Consider the following 23,582-nt stretch of genomic DNA (forward strand, 5'->3'; position numbering starts at 1 on the left):
CTGTCCTTTATTGTGCCCATCTTTGCATGACTTTATTTTTTGGGCTCCAAAATCACTGCAGATGATGACTGCAACCATGAAATTAAAAGATGCTTACTCCTTGGAAGAAAAGTTATGACCAACCTAGACAGCATATTAAAAAGCAGAGACATTACTTTGCCAACAAAGGTTCGTCTAGTTAAGGCTATGGTTTTTCCAGTAGTCATGTATGGATGTAAGAGTTGGACCATAAAGAAAGCTGAAAGCCGAAGAATTGATGCTTTGAACTGTGGTGTTGGAAGAGTCCTGAGAGTCCCTTGGACTGCAAGGAGATCCAACCAGTCCATCCTAAAGGAAATCAGTCCTGAATATTCATTGGAAGGACTGATGGTGAAGCTGAAACTCCAATACTTTGGCTACCTGATGCAAAGAACTGACTCATTTGAAAAGACCCTGATGCTGGGAAAGACTGAAGGCAGGAGTAGAGGGGACGACAGAGTGAGATGGTTGGATGGCATCACCAACTCAATGGACATGAGTTTCAGTAAACTCTGGGAGTTGGTGATGGACAGGGAGGCCTGGCATGCTGCAGTCCATGGGTTTGCAAAGAGTCGGACACGACTCAGTGACTGAACTGAACTGATACAGAGAATAAACATACAAGTACATGGTGTGTCCACCCTGACTGGTCATCAAATATCAAATCACGTAATGCAACTGCTTACTGCAGATGCTATGCAGAGGAACAGTTTTAATGTTTTATTTTGATGTAATTTTATATTTACAGAAGTTCAAAGAACTTGTGTTTTGTTCTTTTCCAGATTTACCAATTATTAATATTTTGCTGCAGTTGCTTTATCTTGTGTTCTTTTTTCCTGAACAATCGGAGAGCACTTTGTTGACATCTTGTCACTTTATCTAGAAATATTTCAGTGTTTATTCCCTAAGAACAAGGGCTTTCAAAATAAATTTTTATCAACACATAAAGTTAACATAAAAACCATCAGAATAAATTTTAAGAAGTGCTAACTACAGAGAAAAACACTCTGCCTTCGTTTCACACAGGAGGAAAATCTGGACCTGTTTTGCTTACTGTGATATTCCCCAGACCTGCCATAGGGCCTGGCATAGAGTAGGCTTTTTTTTTTTTAGAGTCATTCATTTATTTTTGGCTGCTTTGGGTCTTCATTGCTGAGTGTGGGCTTTCTCTTGTTGCTGTGGTTGCGGGGGAGCTACTGTTCATTGCAGCGTGCAGGCTTCTCATGATGCCGGCTTCTCTTGTTGCGGATCACGGGCCCCAGGGCATGGGCTCAGGAGTTGTGGCACACAGGCTTAGTTGCTGTGCCGCATGGGGGATCTTTTGGACCAGGGATTGAACGTGTGTCCCCTGCATTGGCAGGTAGACTCTTAACCAACTGACCATCAGGGAAGCCCCACAGCAGGTCTTCAATAAATACTGTTAATATCTAAATGTGACGGTGTGATACTACATAACCACATTTCAAAGCAAAGTATTTCTAAAATAAAGTAAAGACAATGACATCAAAATATTCAGCCATTTCTTTATTATTAACACCAATGATTAGTAATTAACTAGTTATAAAAAGAGTAAAAGCCTTCCAATGTAAAGGACTGACAGGAAATGACCTTTTTAAGATGAGACAAACAGGTTAGAATGCAAGTAAGCGGGACTTTGGTCCCCTTCTGGGCCCCCTGCAGGGGGACCTGCTCTCTCTCCTCACAGGTAGCGGTTCCTGATGTATTCTCGGTACATGGAGGTGTCTTCTTTCCCCAAGGGCTGCATGATACCTTGACTGGCCTGGATGTGGGCATGGAAGATCTCTGTAGACTTTTTGTCTACTTTTGGAGGCTGAACCTCATAGATGTTGTCTTGGGAGAAAGCAGAGATAGGTGTTCTGTAGAAGAGAAGGGAGGACAGAGCAACATTAAAGAAAATAAAGGACCACAGGGACCTGTGTGACCTCAAGAGAACTTGAAAGTCACTGACCTTGAACGAGTGAACTTAGTAACAAGCAGTGGTAGTGACCTCTCGGCTGGCTTCCTCCCCTGCACGGAGGACAGCAAGGATAGTGCCTACCCAGGGAGCTTTCCCCTTGTGTAGGCTGGGTGGGCCCCCTCCTCTGTTCCTGCAGCTCTGAGCACACCCATGTCTGTGTGCCCATCTGCCTCTCTCCCAGGACTCAAGTAACTTTAAGTGGGGGCTGGACAGACTTTTTTGCTCCCTTTTCCTGGTATCTGGTACGTACCCAGTAGTTTTTTTTTACGGAAGACTTAGGAGGAATCAGTGAAGTAGGGGATACTAATGATTTCTACCTCACACATTGATAGCAGGAGTAAATGAGTTTATATCAGTAAAGTTCTCCCTTAGCCTAGTGCCTGGCACACTATTAGTGCTCAGTAATAGTAAACTATTGTTAACAATTACCGGAGCATAATTCCTTATCTGCAATTCTGAAATCCTCAAAGCTGTAATTACCAAACATGACTTTGCCAGCAAAACCTGACCCAGCTGAAACTCATCTGGTGGTACAACTTGCAACAGTCATCCCATTTCATGTGAATATTAGTGTGTTTAGTTGTCAGCCTCAGATCATGCAGGGGATGTTCTTATAAGGTCGCTAACACCCCCCAAATTCTGAATTCTGAAACACATCTGGCTTTAGGCTTTTTGGATGAAAAGTTGGAAATCTGTAATAGGCAGCTCCCTTCCTTTCTGGGGTGATTTGAAAAGCACCCAAGAACTTCTCAATTCAAATCCCTCTATTCCTGCCCCACCTAGCCTGCCACAGTGCTTGAAATTTCCATCCACCCTTGGGGAAGGCACTGTCTCCAAAAAAGACCTTGTCAAAGTGTAGCTGGGTGCCTGACACATCCTCAGTGCATCGCAGTACGAACACCTGCTAGTTACTACGTCTGTAGCTGGGGGAGGCCCTCTAGGAATGAGTCAACCACCAAATCAGGTGTGCTGCAGAGTGAGTGTGCATGGAAGGTCAAGATGAGGCCACGGGTAGGCGAGGATGCTAAGCCAGACCTTGTGAGGGACGGGGGGGTACAATGACAACACACTCCACCACTTAGCCCAGGGCTTGCCCTGCAGGGGGAAGGGATAGTTCTCCACTTCAGGGGACTAGGATAACAGAGAAAACATTTGGAGAATCTGTTCTGCTGAGTTGGGACCTCAACCATGCTCATGCACATCTTATCAGGGGAACAGAAAAGCATCCTGGATGCCTGGCTGTCTAGTTAGCTGGGACCCTTGGAGCTGGGGCAGGGAGGCGGGATTCCCTGCAGTCAGAAGCAGAAATGAACCTCAGACGCAGCTAGGTCTGTACTTGCAATGTCAGCATTTTGTGGGACACTAGGCAGGTGCAGTGAGTGACACACAGTCGGAGACAAGAGTTGTACAGTAAAGCCCTCCATTCTCACAGGATGCATTACAGTTAAACTCGGGTCTTTCTTACTTAGAGCTTCCCTGGTGGCTCAGATGGTAAAGAGTCTGCTGGCAGTGTGTGAGACCCAGGTTCAATACCTGGGTCAAGAAGATCCCTTGGAGAAGGAAATAGCAACCCACTCCAGTATTCTTGCCTGGAAAATCCCACAGACAGAGGAGCCTGGCAGGCTACAGTTCATGGGGTCCCGAAGAGTCAGACATAACTGACTGACTTTATTCTGTTTCTTACTCTTCTAAAAAAGTCATGGTATCTCCCTGTACTTTCCCTTTAGAAAACTAATACATCCTGCCATGGCTGGAGACTCTGCTTTAACAATGGCTTTGAAATAAAATATAACTCAAGGCGGAATGCACTTTCTGGAAGTCAGCCTCAACTGTTTGACCTCAGGGGTAATATAATGAAACTCAAATTTAGTAAATGGTTTATGAAATACTCCTATTTTTCCAAAGCACTATAATAATTTCATATAATCTTAGACTATATCCTCATGTAAGAAAATAAAAACCAAAGGATATAGTGATTTACTTAAAAAAAAAAAAAAGGCCAAGGTGAAAGAATCTTGAGATGTCTGAATCTCAGTTTGAATGCCAGCTTGGCAGCAGTGCTTTTCTGTTAGTTATTCAAATATCTGTGGTCAACATGAGGAATAATTGGGATGATTAATGTGTGAACTCTTCTTAATTTTCCCTCACAAAAACAGAGCAACTCCTCAGTCATTTACACAATTCAAAACAAGATGCTAAAATCTTTTAACAGTTGATAATATTCAAGGTCAAGCCATTTCAACCTGAACCCTTAAAGAGGGGCTCCATTAGTGGTTTTAGAGATTGCCATCAAAGTGCCAGCCACAGCAACACCTCCTGTACCACACCATCCACACCTGTCTAGCGTCTACATCCTCCATTTTACAGATGAGACACTTGAAGTCAATTTAAAAATGGAACTAACGGTTTCTGTGCTTTGAAGCCAGACCTTTGCCTGGAACCCTGTGTTCATTAACCGAGAGCTTTCTGGCTGACATCACACCAAAGAGGCACCAAACCTTAATGCAAGTGAGAAAGGGAGAATCCAGGTCATTGTTTTGTCCTTCGGAAGCTCAGCCGAGTACCCAGGTGGGCAGGCTGGAGGGAGAGCAGCAGAGCCGGGCCAACCATGAACAGGGCCACGGAACAGCCGCTTCCACCCAGTGCCTAGGGTTTCGTATCAGGAGTCCTCACTTTACTTCTCAGTAAACAGTATCACTGCCGTGTGGAATAATGAAAAACGCATTACAAAGACGGGAAATATGAAATGTCCAACCTCAGCTTGTAATGGTATCAGACTGAGTGGCAGGTGGGCTTAGGGCTCCAGCACTACCTCAGTGTGTTTTCAAAACAATGTAGGGAGTCAGAAAATGCATCAACCAGCCCTTTTGTCTTTTTCATTCAGACAAGATTCAAAGTCTATATTAAACAATGGAATTGTAATGTTACAATGTTTATTATTGGATTTGGGCCAGAAAGGAGCTTAAGACATACCCAATACTTTTGGCACGATCAAAAAGAGGAACCGGAAGAAAGGGATTTACAAAAAACCCTTTGTCTCCTCATTGTACTCGCACATCAAGAAATCTATCCCAATGAGCTCTTCCTGGTCTTAAGGCAGTGGTTCTTCAGGTATGGTCACCAGACCAGCGGCATCTGTGCCACCTGGGAATGTGCTAGAAATACAAATTCTCAGGCCCGATTCCAGCCTGCTGAGTCAGACACTCCAGGGATGAGGCCCAGCAAAGGTGTTCAGTAACGGGCCCTCTAGGTGATTTTGCTACTCATTATATCTTGGGCTCCAAGAACACTGCAGATGGTGATTGCAGCCATGAAATTAAAAGACGCTTACTCCTTGGAAGAAAAGTTATGACCAACCTAGACAGCATATTGAAAAGCAGAGACATTACTTTGTCAACAAAGGTCCATCTAGTCAAGGCTATCGTTTTTCCAGTGGTCACGTACGGATTTGAGAGTTGGACTGTGAAGAAAACTGAGCATGGAAGAATTGATGCTTTTGAATTGTGGTGTTGGAGAAGACTCTTGAGAGTCCCTTGGACTGCAAGGAGATCCAACCAGTCCATCCTAAGGGAAACTGGTCCTGGGTGTTCACTGGAAGGACCGATATTAAAGCTGAAACTCCAGTATTTTGGCCACCTGATGCAAAGAGCTGACTCATTTAAAAAGACCCTGATGTTGGGAAAGATTGAAGGCAGGACAAGAAGGGGACGACAGAGGATGAGATGGTTAGATGGTATCACTGACTCAATGGACACGAGTTTGGGTGAACTCTGGGAGTTGGTGATGGACAGGGAGGCCTGGCATGCTGTGGTTCATGGGATCGCAAAGAGTCGGACATGACTGAGCAACTGAACTGAACTGAAAGGTTGAGAATCTTTGGTCTGAGACCAAACTGTAATCTAAAATGCTAAATAAAATCTTATTTGCAGTCAGTCAACAGCACTGAACATTTTAAAGTAGGAATTTCTTCTTTAATGTTGTCCTACCACCAGCCCTACATTGAGCAGGCATCATTTAACACAATTGTAAAGATATAAGTAGCAGTATTCCATTTCCTAATGAGGAGACACTTGATTTCCCTGTTGGCTTATGCAAGGCAAGGAGGAAACATAAAAACATCCAAGACCCTCACAAGGGGGTGCTGGCGGGCACCTTGTCTCTGAGGGCACTGGAAAGGGATGGAGGTAATCCCAATAACACTTCCAACACTATGTGCATTAGTCTTTTTATTAGCTTAAATGGCCTTTGTTTATGAGTGAAAAGACCAGTGTTTCAATACTAAGTGATGTGGAAATTATGAGACTATTTTCTTATTCATTCTAGTAGAGAGAGATGGCTTATTATTGTGCTTTCATAGTGGAAAAAAAGGTTCCACATTTCTCTCCTGTCCATTAACAGAATTATTGTTTTTGGCTTCTCCCCACAGTCCTCTTCAAATCCTAGTAGTCTTTTTGGAGATGAAATATTATTACAAATTTGCAGGCTCATTTCTCTTATCTACAAAACCAAGGCCCATTTTCAGGGGGTCTCTTTATCTCCCCTCAAGAAATGCTGCAGTCTTAACTAGTTCATTTATGCACTGCTGAACCCACTCAGTGCACTGAAGATTATGACACTTAGCCTTAACTGCTTCGCAGAGGTAAAGTATCCACCTGTCAATGCAGGAGACATGGGTTTGATACCTGGGTTGGGAAGATCCCCTGAAGTAGGAAATGGCAACACACCCCAGTGGTCTTGCCTGGAAAACTCCAAGGACAGAGGAGCCTGGTGGGCTATGGTCCATGGGGTAGTAAAGAGTCAGACACAACTGAGCACAAACGTGCACGCTCGCACACACACACACACACACACACACACACACACACACACACACACACACGAGAAACACTTCAGGCAGAAATTCATTAGACATACTACATGTTTTTAAAGAAGATCCTTATTGGTGTCCTTTTATGCTCTATCTTCTTTCTTTCTAAAATAAATATATTTATTTGGCTGCTCTGGGCCTTAGTTGCAACACACAGGATCTTCAATTTTCATTGTGCCATGTGGGATCTAGTTCCCTGACTAGGGATCGAACATGGGCTCCCTACATTGGGAATGTGGAGTCTTAGCCACTGGACCACCAGGGAAGTCCTTATGCCTTTTCTTAAATATGCTCTTACTTGTTTGCTTATGATGTGACCATGTACTAAAATATCTGTATCTTATACTTGGATGAGTAATGTTTGAGTCCCTTTAAAAGTTCCTATTGATGACTTTTCTAACTTAAACATATTGCTGCTAAATCACTTCAGTCGTGTCCGACTCTATGAGACCCCACAGACGGCAGCCCACCAGGCTCCACCATCCCTGGGATTCTCCAGGCAAGAACACTGGAGTGGGTTGCCATTGCCTTCTCCAATGCAGGAAAGTGAAAAGGGAAAGTGAAGACGCTCAGTCGTGTCCTTCTCTTTGCAACCCGATGGACTGCAGCCCACAAGGCTCCTCCGTCCATGGGATTTTCCAGGCAAGAGTACTGGAGTGGGGTGCCATTCCTACCAATCCTTTGGCCACCTGATGCGAAGAACTGACTCATCTGAGAAGACCCTGATGCTGGGAAAGATTGAGGGCATGAGGAGAAGGGGAGACAGAGGATGAGATGGTTGGATGACATCACCAACTCAATGGACATGGGTTTGGGTAGACTCCTGCAGTTGGTGATGGATAGGGAGGCATGGTGTGCTGGGGTTGCAAAGAGTCGGACATGACTCAGTGACTGAACTGAACTGAACTGAAACATCTGTTTATTTGACAAGAAAATATTTAACTGGTCAGATTGAAATGTTTTCTGGATTTAGTAATGTCATGATGATTTGTGGTTGGTCAAAGAATTAGACAATACTTGAATAATTTCAATAATCTTATACTTGTGATACTTTTCCAATATGCTAAAATCTTATACTTTTTGTACAATGAGCATTTTGTCACACACCAAATCCATATGGCTTTTCCAGAAACTTTAGTAATGGTTCTAAGCACAAGATATACTTCCCCCCTGTTGCTACCACAAACACCAAGTTTTCCCAAGTTGCTGTTTTCACATCACCAAATGGTTCTCTGTTGTTCATGACTGAGTGACAAAATTAAAAGAATATTTCAGCTGAAGAGACCCTTATGTAAGACCTTGTCCAACAGCTTTATTTGTAGACAATGGCCATTAGGTCATTCCTCAGGGAAGGATCAAAGTTAATCAGATGCTCTGGTCTCAGTGGCGCAAAAACCTCAGCAAATGTCTTAAAAGAATAAGAAAGCACGAATCCTTTCTTATTCTCTCTTTCTGCCAGCCTTGTAATTTTTATTAGGAAATAACATCGCTTATCACCTTCCTGGCAGAGAGGGGCCTATGGCACACATTGCCATGCAGTGATTTTCTCTCTTTCAAGCTTTTAATACTGCTCAGAGCCTTTAGCCTTCAGTTTGTGGGTACCATTCTAACATCTTTTTGTGACCATCCATTGCTTCTCTTAAGCCCCCTTATTAGATTGCTTGATCTTGTATCTTTCCAACTAAGTACTCAAACACTGAAGTCTAGTCATGAATCTATTCTACAAAGATGATACAGTGAGAATGTGTTTGGTTCTTTGAGTTAAAAAAAAAATCAAGATACTGCTGTATATCACACCCATTCTGTGTACAAGTATAGACACCTAAGTCCAAAATATAGCTCTCAAACCATGCTTGTCCAGTATGGTAGCCATTAGCCACATGTGGCCATTTATACTTATATTAAATACAATTTAAAATTCCTCAGTAGCAATAACCACATTTCAAGTTCCTTAAAACCACATGCAGCTAGTGGCTACTGCACTGGACAGTACAGTATAGAACACTTCCATTATTATAGAAAGTTCAACTGGACTTTTCTAGAAATTCCTGCTAATTTTTTTTCCTTGGGAATTCTGAGTATCTCTTTCTAAACACATTGCCCTAATGTCTCTGCATAACACTTATCACTATCTGATCTTTTATTGTTTATATACTTACAAGAATGTGAATTTTGTCTTGTTTACCTTTATCCCCAATGCCCAGAGGAGTATCTGACATATAGTAAACATTCAATAATTATTTCCTGAATGCATGAATGATGTTTGGTTAAGGAAGATGATTTTATCTTGAATTTCTAAATTAAGAATCTGAATGCAGTATGATTTGGTTTACTCTGGATGATAGGGAGGTAGGATTCCCCAACAGAAGTCTGACAAATTTTAAGTTCCTTTCCTTAGATAACCCATAAAGACAACAGGGGCTTTCTGTCCTATCAAGGACACTGTCCACTTCCCTCAGGGGAAGCTGTGGTGCTTTCTAGTGGCACAAAATTATCAAAGCTCAAGAAACAAGAGTGAGGCAGGAGGGGTGTGTTCTAATCGCCCATAAATCACCCATTTATGCTACTTATTGCATGCTAAGTCACTTCAGTAGTGTCCGACTCTTTGTGACCCTTTAGACTGTAGCCTGCCAGGCTCCTCTGTCTGTGGGATTCTCCAGGCAAGAATACTGGAGTGGGTTGCCATGCCATCCTCCAGGGGATCTTCCTGAGCCAGGGATCGAACCCGCATCTCTTAAGTCTCCTGCATTGGCAGGCGGATTCTTTACCACCAATGCCACCTGGGAAACCCATAACAATGACTTAGATTAACAAATTCACTAAATGGGCTGAAATCAAGAGGAATGCATCAATTTTCAAACCACTTGTAATAAAACAAAAGGCAAACTGCTGCTAAGTCGCTTCAGTTGTGTCCGACTCCGTGAGACCCCATAGATGGCAGCCCACTATGCTCCCCCATCCCTGGGATTCTCCAGGCAAGAACACTGGAGTGGGTTGCCATTTCCTTCTCCAATGCATGAAAGTGACAAGGGAAAGTGAAGTCGCTCAGTCGTGTCTGACTCTTTGCAACCCCATGGACTGCAGCCCACCAGGCTCCTCTGTCCATAGGATTTTCCAGGCAAGAGTACTGGAGTGGGCTGCCACTGCCTTCTCCAACAAAAGGCAAAAGATGTCCCTATATCCTGGGAGGCAGGCTCTGCCTATGTAATTCACTTTTAAATACCCTGTCAAGCCAGGTTCAGTGTTGGAGATATGGGTAAGCACATTTGCTGCCTTCCCCTCCACAGGCTTCCTTGGTGCTCAGATGGTAAAGAATCTGCCTGCAATGTAGGAGACCTTGGTTTGATCCCTGGGTTGGGAAGATCCGCTGGAGAAGGGAATGGCTACCTACTCCAGTATTCTACCCTGGAGAATTCCATGGACACAAGAACCTGGCAGGTTACAATCCACAGGGTCACAAGGAGCTGACTGAGTGACTGACCCCAAGGGCACTTTTATGTATCTTTGGGTAGACATACATGAAATCACAAAGTTAAGGCCACAGGCTTGAAGGCCAAGCACTTATCTATGCATTAGGACATGAAACCATGTTATTAGCTGCTGCTAACTTTCTAAACATCATCAAGGTAAAAATTAAAAAGAAAAAAATATTTCTTGACAGCAACTCTATCTTACACACACAAAATGCTATGAACCTAATGCATGACTTCGCCAAAGTCCAATTAAAATTTCAGTCTTGTTATGCCATTGAGAGCTGGCATGAACATGATACAGAATAGTGTAAAAATCTGGTTCCTTCAAATCCAAACACATTCCAAACTCTTTTAGCAGCTGCTGTTATAATGGATGACTGGACTGTCCTCCAGCAGGGACACTGGAAGGGATGTTAGAAATTTCACAAGCAGGTTAAAATGCATTAAAGCAAAGATGACAATAATGCCAGTCCCTAAACAACCCACCATTAGAAGAAGCAAGAGGTGTCATGAGAAGGAACTGAAGAATATAATCTGTGCTGATGGAACATAAAATGTACAACCTTGCAGACCGAGGGAGCAGGCAGCACTGTCTGTACATAAGGCCCTTCAAAGGCTCAGCAGTAGGAATCTCAGCTCCTTAGATAGTCTAGGTCTTTGTAGATTTTGATAGGAGAGGAGTAGGTGCCATTGGGTATGGAGTATGAGGACAGCAAAACTTACTGTGTTTCTCTAACACTTCTCTGCCTTCAATGTGTCAGGAGGCATGTCAGTGACAGGCCAGCCAGAAAAGCACTGCAGTCTCACCAAAGTTAGGATTTTATGCCTAAGCCTAAAAGCCACATCAACAAGAGAGAAAAGTTATTTATAGATCCAAGTACAGTTCAGTTCAGTTGCTCAGTAGTGTCCGACTGCAACCCCATGAATTGCAGCATGCCAGGCCTCCCTGTCCATCACCAATGCCCAGAGTTCACCCAAACTCACGTCCATTGAGTTGGTGATGCCATTCAGCCATCTCATCCTCTGTCGTCCCCTCCTCCTCCTGCCCCCAATCCCTCCCAGCATCAGGGTCTTTTCCAATGAGTCAACTCTTCGCATGAGGTGGCCAAAGTACTGGAGTTTCAGCTTCAGAATCAGTCCTTCCAAAGTATACCCAGGACTGATCCTTCAGAATGGACTGGTTGGATCTCCTTGCAGTCCAAGGGACTCTCAAGAGTCTTCTCCAACACCACAGTTCAAAAGCATCAATTCTTCAGCACTCAACTTTCTTTATAGTCCAACTCTCACATCCATACATAACCACAGGAAAAACCATAGCCTTGACTAGATGGACCTTTGTTGGCAAACTAATGTCTCTGCTTTTGAATATGCTGTTTAGGTTGATCATAACTTTTGTGCCAAGGAGTAAGCGTCTTTTAATTTCATGGCTGCAGTCAACATCTGCAGTGATTTTGGAGCCCCCCAAAATAAAGTCTGACACTGTTTCCCCATCTATTTCCCATGAAGTGATGGGACCAGATGCCATGATCTTTGTTTTCTGAATGTTGAGCTTTAAGCCAACTTTTTCACTCTCCTCTTTCACTTTCATCAAGAGGCTTTTGAGTTCCTCTTTACTTTCTGCCATAAGGGTGGTGTCATCAGCATATCTGAGGTTATTGATTTTTCTCCTGGCAATCTTGATTCCAGCTTGTGCTTCCTCTAGCCCAGCATTTCTTGATGTACTCTGCATAGAAGTTAAATAATCAGGGTGACAATATATAGCCTTGACATACTCCTTTTCCTATTTGGAACCAGTCTGTTGTTCCATGTCCAGTTCTAACTGTTGCTCTCTGATCTGCATATAGGTTTCTCAAAAGGCAGGTCAGGTGGTCTGGTATTCCCTTCTCTTTCAGAATTTTCCACAGTTTCTTGTGATCCACAGGCTTTGGCATAGTCAATAAAGCAGAAATAGATGTTTTTCTGGAACTCTCTTGCTTTTTCAATGATCCAGCGGATGTTGGCAATTTGATCTCTGGTTCCTCTGCCTTTTCTAAAACCAGCTTGAACATCTGGAAGTTCATGGTTCATGTATTACTGAAGCCTGGCTTGGAGAATTTTGAGCATTACTTTACTAGTGTGCGGAGAAGGCAATGGCAACCCACTCCAGTACTCTTGCCAGGAAAATCCCATAGACGGAGTAGCCTGGAAGGCTGCAGTCCATGGGGTCCCTGAGGGTCGGACACGACTGAGCAACTTCACTTTCACTTTTCACTTTCCTGCATTGGAGAAGGAAATGGCAACCCACTCCAGTGTTCTTGCCTGGAGAATCCCAGGGACGGGGGAGCCTGGTGGGCTGCTGTCTATGGGGTCGCACAGAGTTGGACATGACTGAAGTGACTTAGCAATAGCAGCAGTTACTAGTGTGTGAGATGAGAACAATTGTGCGGTAGTTTGAGCATTCTTTGGCATTGCCTTTCTTTGGGATTGGAATGAAAAATGACCTTTTCCAGTCCTGTGGCCATTGCTGCATTTTCCAAATTTGTTGGCATATTGAGTGCAGCACTTTCACAGCATCATCTTTCAGGATTTGAAATAGCTCCACTGGAATTCTATCACCTCCACTAGCTTTGTTTGTAGTGATGCTTTCTAAGGCCCACTTGACTTCACATTCCAGGATGTCTGGCTCTAGGTGAGTGATCACACCATCGTGATTATCTGGGTCATGAAGATCTTTTTTGTACAATTCTTCTGTGTATTCTTGCCACCTCTTCTTAATATCTTCTCTCAGAGTTGCAGTAAAAGAATAAAGAATACTTCCCTCCTGCCCCAAACCTTTTGAGAGTAAGTTACAAACCTGCTTTCCTATCTTTCCCTAACGTTGAATGGGTGTTTTCTATAAATAACATTATTCTATAAAATAGTAGTACTATCTAGTAAAATAAGGAAATTAGCGTTAATCCATTGCTGCCAGCTAATCCTTCAACCCCATGAAAACTTTTGCTGCTGCTGCTGCTGCTAAGTCGCTTCAGTCGTGTCTGACTCTGTGCGACCCCATAGATGGCTGCCCACCAGGCTCCCCCATCCCTGGGATTCTCCAGGCAAGAACACTGGAGTGGGTTGCCATTTCCTTCTCCAATGCATGAAAGTGAAAAGTGAAAGTGAAGTCGCTCAGTCGTGTCTGACTCTTCACGACCCCATGGACTGCAGCCCACCAGGCTCCTCCGTCCATGGGATTTTCCAAGCAAGAGTACTGGAGTGGGGTGCCATTGCCTTCTCCAACAACTTTTGCTAGTGTCCTCCAATGTCCTTAATCTCAAAGGGAACTAGTCCACATTTCACATTGCAGTTGGTAGTCATGTCTCTCTAGTCTCCTTCATTCTGGAACAGTTCCCCAGTCTCTTCCTTGATTTTCATGACCTTGACACTGAAGAATATAGATCAGTGATTTTGTAGAACAGCTCCATATCTGAGTTTGTCTTGATTATTTTTGGCAGTTTCATAGCCAGCCTTCAAATTGGCCCCACTTCCTATTATTCAAGGATTTTCCAGGTGGCACTAGTAGTAAAAAACCTGCCTGCCAGTGCAGGAGACATAAGAGATGCAGGTTTGATCCCTCGTTCAGGAAGGTCCCCTGGAGGAGGGCATGGCAACCCACTCCAGTATTCTTGTCTGGAGAATCCCATGGAGAGAGGAGCCTGGCAGGCTACAGTCCATAGAGTCACTAAAAATCGGACATGACTGAAAGAACCTAGCACACGCATGCCTATTATTCAAACCCTCATGAGTCTCCTTTCACATGGTACCAGAGTAGGTCTTTGTAAGCAAGAGCATAGAGCCAAAGTGGTTAGGTTACAGAAGTGATTTCTTGGATCACTTGATCTGGGGCAAGCAAACGTCATGTTGTGAGCAGCCCTACATATAGGCCCAGATGGCAAGGAACTGAAGCGTCTAGGCAACAGCCAGGAGAAACTGAGGCCTGCCAACCATGTGAGGGGGCATGGAAGTGGATTCTTCAGCCCTGGTTAAACCCCAAGATGTCTATCGCTCGACAGCTGGACTTTAACCCTATAACAGACCTAAAACCAGAGTCACCCAATGAAGCCACTCTCAGATTCCTGACCCCAGGAACTGTGACAAGAATAAATGTTTGTTGGCTCCCGGTACATAATGCATACAGGCAGGAATATCATAGAAGTGATGGTGGGTGCTTTTGAGTGCACTCTGTTGTGTGACACACAATTTCAATTCATACCATTACTAGTCATCTTTATTTTAGTCCCGTGATTAAAGTAGAATCTTCTGGGATTTTCCATTGTGAGGCTGCTCTTTTTTTTCCTCTCTTTTAATTAATGAATATTTTGTGGGAGATGCTTTGAAACTATGTAAATATTCCTTCAAAGTTTCATTTATTGTTCTCAGTATGAGGTCTTGGATTTCTATCTTACGGGATGGGATACAGTGTGTTACTGTCATTATTTGTTTTAATGTTCAAACTGTTTCAAATTCCACCTAAGTCCTTTCAGCCTGGCTCCTGTGTTCTCCGGACATGTCCTCATCATTCTTTAAGTGTGTCTTTGATTTCTGGCACAAGATGTTCTAAATTCATCATGTTCTCTGCCTGCCCCAGCCCTGAAATCAGTCATTTCTCCAAGGACCTCTGGTTCTTTTTAGTGGAAAATGGTATTATAGCCAAGGAGTGGGCACTGGGTGTACCTACTACCAATGGAATATCATTGCTCCCAAGCCCACTCAAAGGATATATATACACTTTAATATATTCATAAATGTAAATATATACAACCATGCAAACATACACATATGTATCTACAAATATATGCCACATACTCTATAATATAAATGTATATATTTGTAAGTATAATATAAATATAGATTTATATCTTTAAATCCATAAGTTCATACTGGTATCTCTAACTGTAGGAAACTCTGGGGCTTCCTTCATAGCTCAGTTGGTAAAGAATCTGCCTGCAACGCAGGAGACCCCAGTTCGATTCCTGGGTCAGCAAGATCCCCTGGAGAAGGGATAGGCTACCCACTCCAGTATTCTTGGGCTTCCCTTGTGGCTCAGCTGGTAAAGAATCTGCCTGCAATGTGGGAGACTTGGGTTCAATCCCTGGGTTGGGAAGATCCCCTGGAGAAGGGAAAGGCTACCCACTCCAGTATTCTGGCCTGGAGAATTCCATGGACTGTACAGTCCATGGGGAGCTCACTTTCTTTCTGGGTTTATTCTGTCCTTCTCTCTTTGCATATTAGTGACCCCCTTGTCCAACAGTGAGATACATGGCTCCCATTACCCTTATTATACTTCTTTAATTCATTCCCACATAAATAACCAGCCTCCCGTCAGCAGTGCATCCACCCCTTCCCCTACAAAGTATTAGCTGCTCAGTCGTGTCAGACTCTTTGCAACCCTATGGACTGTAGGCCGCCAGGCTCTTCTGTCCATGGGATTTCCCAGGCAAGAATATTGGAGTAGGTTGCCATTTCCTTCTCCAGGGGATCTTCCTGACCCAGGAATCAAATCCGGGTCTCCCGCATTGCAGGCAGACTCTTCACCATGTGAGCCACTAGGGAAGCCAAAGACGCCCTCTATTCAGGCACTGATTCCCTTCTCAGAGACACCACCCTCATGAATGCCTTCTTTATCCCCTTGGGCCCCAGGCCACCCCTCCACATGGATACTCACACCCACTACTCCCTGTTCAGCCTGCCCCTACCTGTGGATGCCAGCCTCATGCACTCAGGCCTGAACGCCCCATACGGGATCTGTCCTCTGTAGGATGCCCTTGTCAATCCAGCTGGGCTCCGACAGGCTGTCACAGGCTGCCTCCCCTTGCTCTGCCCCAACTGATGGCTTTAGGGCTGACTTGTTCAGGGAGGGAAAGGGGTAGGGTAGGCCTCTGTGATTTTATAATGGATGTCAGCTCTGAAAGGAACATTCTCTCCCCACCCCACCCCCGGCCAGGTGAACTGTGAATCTCATCTGTAGTGGGTTCCAAATTTCTGGTTACACCAGAATACCTTGGAAGCTTGCAGAAATATAAATCTCAAGCAAACAAAAGACAGCACTAAAAACAGAGAGAAACCAAAGCGTCCTTAAGTTATATAGATTATAGGGAGGCTTTCATTTTTCATTTTAGACTTTTGGTTCCTCTTTACATTTTCTACATTTATACTTCTATGTATATTCATAGGATTATGGCCCATGTTTTTTTATAATTTTATATATTAAAAACATAATTAGCAGGATTATTAGTTTTTAAGCAATAAAAAAAATATAGGATTCCAGACCCTATGGCTGGAGATTCTGATTCAGTACACCTGGGCTAAGGCCTGGACGCCTGTGCTTTACAAATTCTCCACTGACTGTAATGATCAGCCAGGTTGTGGAACCCCTCACTCCACCAACTCTTCCAGCTCCTGCAGCAGCTGTCTGAATATCCACCGGGCCTGCACCCAGCCTTCCATCACAGAGGGACATTGATAGAGATAAAACGACATGAGCATTCTGAAAACTCAGGACAGGTAGGATTTGGTTTGAGGGCTCTTGATCCTACTGATAACTCCTTCCAAAAATCAGTTTTCTCTGATTCTTATTGTTACTAAAGTGAGGGATAACTCTGAAAAGATGCAGGTTAAATGCTCTTCAAAACTGTCAAAGTCATCCGAAACAAGGACAGTCTATTGTCACTGCCAAAAGGACCCTAAGGGGAGATGACACCTAATACAGTGTATCCTGGATGAAGTCTTGAAACAGAAAAAGGACTTTGGGTTACAGTGAAGTGTGGATTTCAGGTAGTAATAACTGTCAACATCAGTTCACTATTTGCAAGTAATATACCATCCTAGGGGCTCCCCTGGTAGCTCAGCTGTAAAGAATCCACCTGCAATGCAGCAGACCCCAGGTTGATTCCTGGGTCGGGAAGATCCCCTGGAGAAGGGGTATGCTACCCACTCCAGTATTCTTGGGCTTCACTGGTGGCTCGGAAGGTAAAGAATCTGCCTGCAATGCGGGAGACCTGGGTTCGATCCCTGGGTTAGGAAGACCCCCTGGGGAGGGCATGGCAACCCACTCCAATATTCTTGCCTGGAGAATCCCCTTGGACAGAGGAGCCTGATGGGCTACAGTCCATGGGGTCACAAAGAGTCGGACACAACTGAGCAACTAAGCATAGGACAGCAGCACATACCATCCTGATGGAAGACATCACTAATAGGGAATACTGGGGTACTAGGAATTCTTGGGTATGTAGGAACTCTACAGAATTCTATAAATCTGAAGAGGTTCTACAGTAAAAAGTGTTAGGAAAAAAAGATGCAGTTTACAGGGGATGTAATGGTGTGATGTGGCAAACTCGATGACAGCACTCTAAATCCTCAGGAAAAGATGAAAGTAATCAAATAGCCATGAAGGATATAAGTAGGGGTCATCACTTCCATGTGGGAGATGAGTTACGGGGCCATTATTGCAGCCCACTGGTCTGCGTTTCCAGGAGTGACAGCCCAGTGCTGCTGCTGTTCTAGGACATTTAAGGACAGAAGGGACAGACTGTTCCCAAAGGTCACCGTGGAAAGGTCTCAGAAATGACCAGTTGCCCCGAGGGCCTGCTTACAGGCAGGGAGGAAAGATGACTCTGGGAGGGGCAGGTGTATTCTTTGCCCTTTGAGAACAGCTGTTATGGGTTTGATGTGCAGCCTTTACTGGCAGAGAAGACCCAGTGCTGCGCACGGTAACCAGTCCCTGTTGCCAGTAGCTCAAAGCCAAGAGTGCTGTCGTTAAACAACAGCCGAAAACGTTCAAGTCTACAAAGACTACAAAACCGTGCAGCCACTTATCACTGGGTGCGTCCCTGGTGTTTGTAATCATAGACACACTTGAAACAGAGGGAAAACTACATTTCTTTTTATTCTAGGACAGATAACATATAATACAAAATGGGTGGGAAATCCTACAATTTATAAATTGTGTCCTGAATTGGAAGCATTTTACCCCAAAATCATCTTTCTTTGTTTGTCTAAAGCCAAAAGTCCTTTTCAAAAACACAAAGCAATCTTATTTGCCAAGCAGAAATAGAGACACAGATTTAGAGAACAAACATATGGACATCAGGGGCAGGGTGCGGATGGGATGAATTGGGAGATTGGGATTGACATATATACACCGTTGATACTATCTATAAAATAGAGAACTAATCAGAGCCTACTGTATAGCTCAGAGGACTCTATTCAATGCTCTGTGATGACCTAAATGGGAAGAAAGAAAAAGGGGGATAGATGTATACACACAGCTGATTCACTTTGCTGTACACGAGACTAACGCAATGTTGTAAAGCAACTGTAGTCTAATAAAAATTAATTTAAAAAAACACAATATTCTAATTTTCCAGTTCTCAGAGAGAATGTAGAAGAGTATCATTCTCCCATACCAATAAAAACACCAACAGCTATGGCCTGAACATCGAAAGTGCCACCATCGCCACTCATGTATGTGCTTGTGGCAGGCTGTCCCTTCTGTCTCCTAGGGCAGCAAAAACACGTGCCCAACTGCAAGAATTACCCCCTTTGTTGCTAGAAGCATCCAGAAATGGGGTTACCTAGGCACCTGGGTGCTTGCTCCTGGGTAAACCAAGAGAGCTGGAGCTGCCTCTGCTTTGTGCATTGGCAGGCTATGTGGGTCAGAGTTTAGTAGTGCAAAACATAATCCACTCTAGGTAGACTAAACAAAAAGTGATTTTCATAGGATTTTCAGTGGCTTTCAGAATCCCTGGAGGGCTAAAGAGACAGGCTGTAGACCAGGCTGCCAGGAATGACTCCCCAAACCACATGGCAAATCCTCAGTGTGGCTGCTGCATCTGCCTAGATCAGGAAGGAATCCCAGCGGCTGCTGGCTGCAAACCAGCCACTTCAGCTAAAATCAGGAAGCTGCCACTGCGGTGGCCAGCTCAAGAGCATGTTGCCTTTGCCACAGTCTGCAAAATAAATACCCTACATATTGCTTCTTCTCGTATGACTCTATTCCAGATCAGACTCCTGTGAGTTTAAGTGGTGATTAGAATCTAAATCACATTTTGAACCTCAATTGCAAGGGTATCTGAGATGTTTTTTGTTTGTTTGTTTTTTTTTTTCAACCTCTGCATGTAGGACAAGAAAATTCAAATGGATACTGAGCAATCTAATTTATGTTATCTGTCACAGTCTGTCCCCTCTCATCATTCCTCTTGCTATAAGTAGAACCAGCTCCCTCCTCCATTCATCACTGCATCCCACTCGGAGTCCAGGATATCTGGGTTTTGTGCAGCTCTCCTTATCAAGTCCAGACAAGGCTGCTTGCAACCTAGTGACCTATAAGTTAAAAGATGGCCTGTCTGCTCTCAATGTACACTGGAGGCAAAGGAAAATAGAAGGATTCCAGAAAGGGAGAAAATGGAAACATACAATTGTCATTTGTATTAGTAGTCATCAAATTCCACTAGGTGAGAACGGTGAAATAACCTGCTTGCATGATGGAGTGAGGTCTTTGGGTAGCCACTGGAAGGGCTCCCTTGTTCTGTTAAGCCCATGACCCAAATCCTAGCCATCTTGCATTAGCTGCAACAAAGGTAAAGCTGATAGGCAGTCTCTCTCTTTTTTTTTTTTTAATTTTCCTATCTCTACTTGTACTTTTTTCGGATGCCACCGAGGTAGTAATGCTTGATTAGCTAAATGCAGATAAACCACAAGGTTATAAGCCCTACCATGTTCTCCCCATTCCCCCCGGCCCCCCAGTCTCTGCATCACTGAGGGAGCAGCCACATCTGGGCCCTGCAGTTTTCAGCTGTCTCTGATAGTTTCTCTGAGAAAAGCCCTGGGTAAGGAGCAGTGGTGTGGCAATGCCTACTTCAGCAGCAAGGACAGTATGGCCATGAGGCAGCAGTATGTCACATTTAGGGACTAGCTTTGGGGATGGGTGAAAAATAGACCTTGAAGATAGACGTGCCTAATCAGTTCTGGGCAAAAGACAGCAGCAACATTGTTATTCGAATCTCTGAATCCTCATGTACAACAGAACAACTAGGTAGCACGTAGCACTTACACCAAAACCAAGTGAGTTATCCACAGATCTCAAAGTATAAGCAGGTGGTAGAGATAACCCTCCAGCAGCCACAAAACCTGCAGGATATCAGTGTTTGTACGAAAGGAATAAGTTAGGGCTGGGGAGACAACAGCGCATCTGACAGACCTGAGACCAGGAGAACCCCAGGACAGGTAACAGGAATGCACTGGAAATGAGTGCAGGCTGACTGAGCACAGCAGCTGAAACTGGGAGGGGTTTTACCCAATTCAGTGCCAGATGAGTGCCAGGGTTCTTGGTGGGTTCTGAAAGGAACTCAGGCAGTCTGGGCCACATTAACTCCTGAACCCTAAAACCAAAGCCCTCTTCCAGGCCAGGGCACCATCTCAAGAGAAAATGCTGACAGTGGAGTCAAAATGGAGCACAACAGTGCCGGGAGACATGAGGGAAAGAGGAAGTCCAGATGAAAGTGGGGAAAAGGAGGAAATACAGAAAATGGCAACCTACTCCTGTATTCTCGCCTGGGAAATCCCATGGACAGAGGAGCCTGGTGGGCTACAATCCATGCGGTCGCAAAGAGCCGACATGACTTAGCGATGAAATGACAACAGGAAATATCAGAAAGCAAGAGGCCATGGTTTTAAACACTTCACGGTGATAGCCAAAGAGGGAGTTCTGTCAAGTTAGTGAGATTTTCTTGAACTGCACTTCCTTCTAACTATTCAGAAAAGCTAATTTTGCATAATGAGCCACAGAAAAGTATCAACTTCCAAGCTCATAAGAAGTTACTAGGGAAATGAAAGAACAGGGAGCAGAATAACATCCCTCTGATGAAAGCATGCTGGCAAGACAACTTGATGGAAGAGGTCAAAACTGAAGCATAACTGTTGGTGGGAATGTAAACTGGTACAGCCACTATGGAGAACAGTATGGAGGGTCCTTAAGAAACTAAAAATAGAGCTACCATATGAGCCTGCAATCGCACTCCTGGGCATATATCCAGAGAAAAACATGGCCTGGAAGATACATGCACCCCAGTGTTCACTGCAGCACTGTTTACAATGGCCAAGACATGGAAACAACCTAAATATCCATCAACAGAGAAATGGGTGAAGTCATGTATATGTGTGTGCATGTGTATATAAGAACACACAATGGAATATTACTCAGCCATTAAAAAGAATGAAATAAGGCCATTTGCAGCAACATGGATAGATCAAGAGAGTGTCATACTGAGTAAAGTAAGTCAGACAGAGAAGGAGAATGGCATCCCTTATATGTGGAATCTAAAAAGAAATGATACAAATGAACTTACTTTAAAAGAAAGAGACTCACAGAAAACAAATTCATGGCTGCTGGGGGGAGGGATAGTTAGGGACTTTGGAAAGGTCATGTGCACACTGCTATATTTAAATTGGATAACCAACAGGGACCTACTGCATAGCACATGGAACTCTACTCAATGTGCCAGCCTGGACAGAAGGAGGGTTTGGGGGAGAATGGATACATGTATATGCTGAGTCCCTTCACTGTTCATCTGAAACTATCACAACATTGTTAACTGGCTATACCCCAATAAAAAATGTTTTCGGTGTTAAAAAATAAATAAAAATAAAATTTTATTGTAATAAAAGGAAACACTGAAGCATAGTATTTCAAAATGAGCTTAAAATATAAAACTCTAAAATTCAAAAAGAAATGAGAGGGGCTTCCTTGGTGGCACAGTGGATAACAATCTGCCTACCAACGCAGGAGACACACGTTTGATCCCTTGTCTGGGAAGATTCCACATGCCGCTAAGCCTGTGCAGCACAGCTGTTGAGCCTGCCCCCTAGAGCCCAGGAGCCGCAATCATTGAGCCCCCGCGCCACAGCTGTCAAAGCCCTCATGCACTGAGGCCCATGCTCTGCAACAAGAGAAACCACTGCAGTGAGAAGCCCATGCACCAGAACTGGATAGTAGCCCCTGCTCACCACAACTGGAGAAAAGCCTGCAGCAGTGAACGCCCAGCACAGCCAGAAGTAAATAATGAGGAAAGACATTAAAAATATTTAAGAGAAAATGTCACATGTAGGCAATAGACAAGGAAGATTCAGCATGGACAGGAGGAGCCTTGATGAAGAAAAACAAAGTAAGGGAACTGAAAAAACTACTAAAAACGGTAATGCCAAAAAACTTTTTTCTTTAAATTGAAAACTGCTTACTCAAAGAGCACAGCATATACCTGAGAATACTGACCCAAAATAATACCATGTAGTAAGTTAACTGGACTTTAAAGGAAAAAGTTCCTTTAGACATCTAAAAGACAAAGTGTATTTTAAGTGAAAGAAAATTGGATTATTCTCAGGCTTTTAAATGCAACGCTTTATGTCAGAAAAAAAAAAAATGGAGTGCAGACAGTCTCCAACTTACAATGGTCCAACTTCATTTTTTGACTTTACGATGGTGTGAAAGTGATATGCATTCAATAGAAAACTGTGCTTCAAATGTTGAATTTTGATCTTTTCCTGGGCTAGTGACATGCACTATGATACTCTAGCGATGCTGGCTCCCTGGACAGAGATGGGACCCTTTGAACTTCAAAAAGAATAGTAATTGCAAAAGAACGGGACTCAAATATGTTTCAATCTGTGAGTGTATGATTAGTTTTTTAAAAATATGGTCACCTTACAAGGATAATAAGGAACTATTTCATTATCTGGAAAGTGGGCAAATAAAGTGAAAGAATCAAGCATATGACTTCCTTGGTGATCCACTGACACGCCACACTCCCAGTGCAGGGGGCCTGGGTTCAATCCTTGGTCAGGAAACTAGATCTGACATGCTGCAAATAAGACTAGGCACAGCCAAATAAATAAATGCATTTTTTTTTAAGTGTGATGAGTTGATCTAGGCATAGCGCATTAGTGATTGTGGAAATCGTAAAGAAACAGCTAGACACTGCGGCCCTTCTGATGACACAGCGCTCTACCTCTGGTGTGCTCACCATAGCAACTGTAAATCTCACCAAGCCTCTGGATTCAACTGCCGACATGCAGGAAATATAAAGAACAGAGGAACATTTCTGAACTGCATCGTGAAAATGCCGTCAGCAAAACCCAGAAACCCAGACTGAGAGGAACTCTACAACCTGGTTTCTTCGACAGATAGATTGTTGAGGAAAAAAAAGGAGGGAGAATCTGTAGATTAAAAGGCTAC

At 43.8% G+C, this 23,582-nt stretch overlaps 1 protein-coding gene across 1 annotated transcript in view; it reads right to left on the bottom strand.

The window, feature by feature from the left end:
• Positions 1–1,527: 1,527 nt before the first annotated feature.
• Positions 1,528–23,582, bottom strand: part of FIG4 (FIG4 phosphoinositide 5-phosphatase) — a 187,941-nt gene continuing 165,886 nt past the window's right edge. The window contains exon 23 of the mRNA XM_040238513.1: positions 1,528–1,895. Coding sequence (XP_040094447.1) covers positions 1,718–1,895 — 178 coding nt within the window. The 3' untranslated portion in view covers positions 1,528–1,717. The remainder of the gene's footprint in view (positions 1,896–23,582) is intronic.

The sequence above is a fragment of the Oryx dammah genome, unplaced genomic scaffold (genome assembly GCF_014754425.2).
Source record: "Oryx dammah isolate SB20612 unplaced genomic scaffold, SCBI_Odam_1.1 HiC_scaffold_4, whole genome shotgun sequence".
NCBI lineage: Eukaryota > Metazoa > Chordata > Mammalia > Artiodactyla > Bovidae > Oryx > Oryx dammah.